General features: G+C 64.5%; 2 protein-coding genes across 3 annotated transcripts in view; both read left to right on the plus strand.

Moving 5' to 3' along the window:
* Positions 1-6,992, plus strand: part of LOC113213340 (arginine kinase) — a 35,976-nt gene that overhangs the window by 12,824 nt on the left and 16,160 nt on the right. The window lies entirely within an intron of this gene.
* LOC127748751 (tol-Pal system protein TolA-like) lies at positions 1,374-6,463 on the plus strand. 2 transcript variants are annotated; one of them, XM_052263522.1, is made up of 3 exons: positions 1,374-1,793; positions 4,682-5,003; positions 5,074-6,463. In XM_052263522.1, the coding sequence occupies exons 1-3, from the start codon at positions 1,444-1,446 to the stop codon at positions 6,181-6,183; spliced, it is 1,782 nt and encodes a 593-aa protein (XP_052119482.1). In that variant the 5' UTR covers positions 1,374-1,443; the 3' UTR covers positions 6,184-6,463. The 2 variants fall into 2 exon arrangements, with proteins under 2 accessions (XP_052119482.1, XP_052119483.1); XM_052263523.1 differs by lacking the exon at positions 1,374-1,793 and adding an exon at positions 3,980-4,361.

Raw genomic sequence — 6,992 nt, forward strand, 5'->3', positions numbered from 1 at the left:
CGTAGCCCCTGCCCCAGCTCCGGCCCCGGCCCCAGCGCCGACGCCCGCCCCGGCCCAGCGGCCGGCCTCCACACCGCAGGACATCCCGGGGCGCGCTCCTGGAGCCGCCGCCCCCAGCAAGGCTCAGGCCGCCGCAGACTTCATCTCACGAGAAAGGTGCCCCGCAGCGAGCTCAGCCGCCTCTCTAACCCAATGACTGTTTGCGTGCGTGTGAAGACATAATCCAAGTTGTGTGTCTAATATCATGGTTTACAGCCCGCACCAAAGTGCAGCTGCACAGCACTGTGGGGGCACACATCCTAAAAATGTACGACATTTTCCTTTCCACCGTTTTAAAGGCCGAGAGTTTCGCGGTTGTCGTGTCGTACAATACAAAAAGAAATACATATTTGTTAATCAAGATGGGTTTTTATTAATGATAACATTGGGAAAGGGAGAGAGGCCTCCCTTTTGTTACAGAGCTTGACCCGTAATGACAAAGTGGGGAGAGTATTATTGACCTGTGTACTTACCTCAGTCACTAACCACAGTAACCCGGGACTGCACCAACAGCCCGGCCTGCCCTGCTTAGAACTGTAACTCGCATCCCCGCTGCCCCGCTGTCCTGCAGTCGCCTGTTTTGTTTCTGTGTTGTGTACGGATTTTAGAGTAATAACTTTCTTTGCTCGGGCGCACCGAGCGGCAGCCCTACATCATGTCTACAGTCGCCCTGACACAACCATACCTCCGCCCCGCTCGACCCCGCCCCAATCCGCGCCACACTCGAGTAGACTAATAGGAAAACGCCATTGTTTTTGGCAGCGCTAACGTCAAGATTCTTTGTTCGCTTCCTGGCGCCACAAAACATTCTGTGCTTGCGCGCAGCTGTCGTGCCAAAATCAAAATCATTTCAGGGTGGGACACAGAAAGATATTGGATTTGTTAACGCACAAATAGTCATGTGGGGGTGGCTGATTCACCGCGTCCACATTTGTATAGTTATGCTGTACCGCACGCACTCGTGCGCGCGGGTTGCCGATCTCTTCTGATCAAGGCGCTCATGGCTGTCGACCGTGCAGTCAACCATCTCGAAAATCGTTGAATAAGAAATTCACGTTTCTCTAACATCGGTGCTCGGTGGTTCTGTGCATCGTGCAGCCGCCTGCGCGGCTGCGGGGCGGAGAAGAGAGGCCCGTCGTCCCTCCCGCAGCCCTGCAGGCGGCTGCACGGACCACGGACCCGCCCCAATATCGATCCCGTCAGGCAGGGTCGGGCAAGCGGAGGCCGGGGCCAGGGTGGAGGCTGCGGCGCCTGCCTTCCAGCCTCCCATACCCCGTCGCAGCCGGGGGGCTCTGTCGGGGGATCGCTTGGGAACTGCGGGCGCGGTCCGTGGTCCTCCGTCCGCACCTGCCTGTGTGTCGCTTGACAAGTGTGTTTATTTCATTTCCTGGGTAATGAAGAAACATGCTGGGCCTCTGGCAAGGCGGGGCTCAGGATGCAGTCGAAGACGTGCAGCAGCGCTCAGCGCTCGCAATCGAGGCCAGCGATGAAGACGAGGTGCAGGAGGCGTTGAATGTGGAGGCGGAGGCGGCACGTAGGAGGGCGGAGGCAGAGGAGGCGGAGGCCGCACGAAGGAGGGCGTCGGCAGAGGAGGCCGCCCGCAGAAGGCAGAGCAGTGAGGCGGCCGAGGCCAGGAGGCGACAGGAGGCCGAGGAAGCCGAGGAGGCGGGCAGACGGAGGCGGGTCCAAGAGGAGGAGGCGGCGAGGCTGGAGAGGGAGAGACAGGCGGCTGCTGCGGAGACACCCAAAGCTCTGTAAGGGTCCGCCTATCGACGTGCAGGCCTATTTGCACGTATTTGCATACTTATCTGATTTCAAGAGTTTTGAAAACGGTCAATCCCAACCTGGAAGTGTCCAGTTGTACTGTACCATCATAGCGCTTTAAAATGGCAAATAAGGATTGGCCCTTGGGCCTGTACCGGCGCCAGGATGACGAACCGGCGTGAACCGATCAGGGCGCAGAAGGCCTGCCTAATTTGTCATTTTTGCGGCGCTCTGATATGATCCCGCGGGCAGTTCTAGAGGCACTGGTGTCAGGAACACCGCTGAAATGCGACATCGTCCGTAACCTCAGGGAGCCGTGCGGGCCGTGCGCCATCGGCGCCACGTACCGGGACTCGACCAACTCGACGGACGGGGAGTGGGTCCGGTCGGCCCGCACAAGCGCCGCCAAGGCTGACATGCACGCCCACCGCGCCGACGAGGCCAGGCGGAGGGCGTCAGAGGCCTCGTCCGCAGCGCTGCGCCGCCTGTCCGAGGCCTCGGCGGAGCGCGACTCGGTCCAGGAGGACGCCAAGAGGGCCGAGGACCAGGCAGAGCTCGCCCGCCGCGAGGCCAAGCTGGCGGGCGAGGAGTCCTCGCGGGCCACGGAGGCTGCGAGACAGGCCAACGATCAGGTCAGCTCAAGGCGGGGCGCTTCCTCGGGGCTCTCAGGAGACCGGTGACTGACGCGGCTCCTTCCGACAGACGCGCGACGCTGCGGAGCAGGCCATGGCGCGGGCGCTGGGGTCAGCCATGTCTGCGATGCAGAGCGCCAAGGACGCCAGCAAGGAGGCCGAGCAGGCGCGGGACGCTGCCCGCGTGCTGCAGCTGTCGCGCGGGGGAGGGTCGCTGGCCTGCCAGGCGGCCTCCACGGCCATCAGGGCGGCCGAGTCGGGGCGCCAGGCCGAGAAGGACGCGGAAATGGCCCAGGGCGCCGCGCAGCAGGCGCACGCAGCCGCGCAGAGCGCCGAGGACGCGGTGTGCCTCGCGCGGCCCGGGTCCGAGACCTCGTCCGTCTCCAGCGCGGCACAGCGCGCAAGGCGGTCGGCGGACGCGTCCCGGCAAGCAGCTGACGACGCCCTGAAAGCGCTACGCGACGCGGAGCGCCTCCGTGCCGAGCTGCGCGCGGAGGCGACGCCCCCACCTGCGAGCCGCCTGTCGAAGGCGAGCGTGGAGCGCGCCCAGGGCGCCGTCAAGCGTGCGTCTCAGGCCGCCGAGAGCGCCGCGAGGGATGCCAACACCGCCCAGGAGCTCGAGCGAGCCGTGTGCCTACCGCGACGTTCGTCCGCGGCGGCGCAGGAGGCCGCGGCCGCCGCGGCGGAGGCGGTCGTGGCCAAGCAGGCCGCGGCACAGGACCAGGCGCGGGTCGACGCGGCGCGGCGCAGGATCCTGGAGCTGCGGCGGGGCGGGGGGGCTCGTGTCTGTACGACGGGCGAGGCGCCAACGCGGAGAGCGTCGACCGGGTGGTGAAGGCCGCCGCCGAAGCCCTGAGCAGGTCCGACGAAGCCGAGTCTGCCGCTCAAGACGCAGCGCTCCAGGCCCAGGTCGCTGAGGCTGCCCGCGATAGGGCCGTCGCCGCGGCCAAGGCGGACCCCCAAGGCGGCGAGGCCGCGGCGAGGCACTCCACGGCCTCGGCCCGGGCAGCGCGACAGATCGCTCGGGCGGCTCAGGCTTCGGCGCAGGAGGCAGCGAACGCCGCCAGAGAGGTCCAAGACGCTGCCGTTGTCATGTGTCTCCCGGATGGCGGCGGCGAGGGCCAGCACTCGCCTAAACAGGCCTCGGACGCTACCTCGTCGACGACGAGGGAGGAGTAGGAAGTCGTGCGAGCGCTACAGGGAGGAGAAACGTTCCTTGATATCGCTCGAATCCCTGTTCCCTGTTCTTGTTAGGTAAGGTAAAAGATCGTTAAAGGAGGGACGTAGGGTTGAAAATCTGTTCCTGGTCATCTCGACAACAACCCACATTCGCGAAAGGCGAAGAGAAACAACTGGAAACCACAGTCACGAAAGGGGAAATTAAAATCTGTACACAAATCTTCTTCAACTCTAATAAGGGCTTACGACTCAGTAATTCCCATACCCCGTCGCAGCCGGGGGGCTCTGTCGGGGGATCGCTTGGGAACTGCGGGCGCGGTCCGTGGTCCTCCGTCCGCACCTGCCTGTGTGTCGCTTGACAAGTGTGTTTATTTCATTTCCTGGGTAATGAAGAAACATGCTGGGCCTCTGGCAAGGCGGGGCTCAGGATGCCGTCGAAGAGGTGCAGCAGCGCTCATCGCTCGCAATCGAGGCCAGCGATGAAGACGAGGTGCAGGAGGCGTTGAATGTGGAGGCGGAGGCGGCACGTAGGAGGGCGGAGGCAGAGGAGGCGGAGGCCGCACGAAGGAGGGCGTCGGCAGAGGAGGCCGCCCGCAGAAGGCAGAGCAGTGAGGCGGCCGAGGCCAGGAGGCGACAGGAGGCCGAGGAAGCCGAGGAGGCGGGCAGACGGAGGCGGGTCCAAGAGGAGGAGGCGGCGAGGCTGGAGAGGGAGAGACAGGCGGCTGCTGCGGAGACACCCAAAGCTCTGTAAGGGTCCGCCTATCGACGTGCAGGCCTATTTGCACGTATTTGCATACTTATCTGATTTCAAGAGTTTTGAAAACGGTCAATCCCAACCTGGAAGTGTCCAGTTGTACTGTACCATCATAGCGCTTTAAAATGGCAAATAAGGATTGGCCCTTGGGCCTGTACCGGCGCCAGGATGACGAACCGGCGTGAACCGATCAGGGCGCAGAAGGCCTGCCTAATTTGTCATTTTTGCGGCGCTCTGATATGATCCCGCGGGCAGTTCTAGAGGCACTGGTGTCAGGAACACCGCTGAAATGCGACATCGTCCGTAACCTCAGGGAGCCGTGCGGGCCGTGCGCCATCGGCGCCACGTACCGGGACTCGACCAACTCGACGGACGGGGAGTGGGTCCGGTCGGCCCGCACAAGCGCCGCCAAGGCTGACATGCACGCCCACCGCGCCGACGAGGCCAGGCGGAGGGCATCAGAGGCCTCGTCCGCAGCGCTTCGCCGCCTGTCCGAGGCCTCGGCGGAGCGCGACTCGGTCCAGGAGGACGCCAAGAGGGCCGAGGACCAGGCAGAGCTCGCCCGCCGCGAGGCCAAGCTGGCGGGCGAGGAGTCCTCGCGGGCCACGGAGGCTGCGAGACAGGCCACCGATCAGGTCAGCTCAAGGCGGGGCGCTTCCTCGGGGCTCTCAGGAGACCGGTGACTGACGCGGCTCCTTCCGACAGACGCGCGACGCTGCGGAGCAGGCCATGGCGCGGGCGCTGGGGTCAGCCATGTCTGCGATGCAGAGCGCCAAGGACGCCAGCAAGGAGGCCGAGCAGGCGCGGGACGCTGCCCGCGTGCTGCAGCTGTCGCGCGGGGGAGGGTCGCTGGCCTGCCAGGCGGCCTCCACGGCCATCAGGGCGGCCGAGTCGGGGCGCCAGGCCGAGAAGGACGCGGAAATGGCCCAGGGCGCCGCGCAGCAGGCGCACGCAGCCGCGCAGAGCGCCGAGGACGCGGTGTGCCTCGCGCGGCCCGGGTCCGAGACCTCGTCCGTCTCCAGCGCGGCACAGCGCGCAAGGCGGTCGGCGGACGCGTCCCGGCAAGCAGCTGACGACGCCCTGAAAGCGCTACGCGACGCGGAGCGCCTCCGTGCCGAGCTGCGCGCGGAGGCGACGCCCCCACCTGCGAGCCGCCTGTCGAAGGCGAGCGTGGAGCGCGCCCAGGGCGCCGTCAAGCGTGCGTCTCAGGCCGCCGAGAGCGCCGCGAGGGATGCCAACACCGCCCAGGAGCTCGAGCGAGCCGTGTGCCTACCGCGACGTTCGTCCGCGGCGGCGCAGGAGGCCGCGGCCGCCGCGGCGGAGGCGGTCGTGGCCAAGCAGGCCGCGGCACAGGACCAGGCGCGGGTCGACGCGGCGCGGCGCAGGATCCTGGAGCTGCGGCGGGGCGTGGCGGGCTCGTGTCTGTACGACGGGCGAGGCGCCAACGCGGAGAGCGTCGACCGGGTGGTGAAGGCTGCCGCCGAAGCCCTGAGCAGGTCCGACGAAGCCGAGTCTGCCGCTCAAGACGCAGCGCTCCAGGCCCAGGTCGCTGAGGCTGCCCGCGATAGGGCCGTCGCCGCGGCCAAGGCGGACCCCCAAGGCGGCGAGGCCGCGGCGAGGCACTCCACGGCCTCGGCCCGGGCAGCGCGACAGATCGCTCGGGCGGCTCAGGCTTCGGCGCAGGAGGCAGCGAACGCCGCCAGAGAGGTCCAAGACGCTGCCGTTGTCATGTGTCTCCCGGATGGCGGCGGCGAGGGCCAGCACTCGCCTAAACAGGCCTCGGACGCTACCTCGTCGACGACGAGGGAGGAGTAGGAAGTCGTGCGAGCGCTACAGGGAGGAGAAACGTTCCTTGATATCGCTCGAATCCCTGTTCCCTGTTCTTGTTAGGTTGGGGAAAAGATCGTTAAAGAAGGGACGCAGCGTTGAAAATCTGTTCCTGGTCATCTCGACAACAACCCACATTCGCGAAGGCGAAGAGAAACCACTGGAAACCACTGTCACGAAAGGGGAAATTGAAATCTGTACACAAATCTTCTTCAACTCTAATAAGGGCTTACGACTCAGTAATTCCTGTACCAGGTGGTTGATTAACCCCGCGCACTTCTGTAGTTAGACTGTGCCCCACGCAGGAGTGCGGGTGGGCTTGCCTATCGCCCCTGTCGACGCCGCCTTACGGGCCGGGCGAGTAGGCAACCCGCCCGCACTCCGTGCTTGCGGTACAGTCTAACTACAGAAGTGCGCGGGGTTAATCAGCCACCTGGTATTTTCCCTCCTAAATCTCTTGGTCTCAAGGCGTTTCCTCTGCGTCCAGAAACAACCAAATCAGCAGAGGAGGAACCAACCCAACAAAACAGACATAGGACCAAATTTAGAAAATTCGATGAGATAAAAATTTTGCGGTGCACGCGGGACTAACTTTCCAGACTTTCCGTGGTCAACGACAATGGCAGGCGAGGTCGCGCTGCAGATAGTGCTGCTGACATGATCCTGCCTGCTTTATGACTGTCTCTCTGCTGCCGTTCCTGACCATCCCGCGCTGTACTGTACGCGCGCGCGCGCGCGCGTGTGTGTGTGTGTGTGTGTGTGTGTGTGTGTGTGTGTGTGTGTGTGTGTGTGTGTGT

The sequence above is a fragment of the Frankliniella occidentalis genome, unplaced genomic scaffold, assembly GCF_000697945.3.
Source record: "Frankliniella occidentalis isolate FOCC.00 unplaced genomic scaffold, Focc_3.1 Scaffold12, whole genome shotgun sequence".
NCBI lineage: Eukaryota > Metazoa > Arthropoda > Insecta > Thysanoptera > Thripidae > Frankliniella > Frankliniella occidentalis.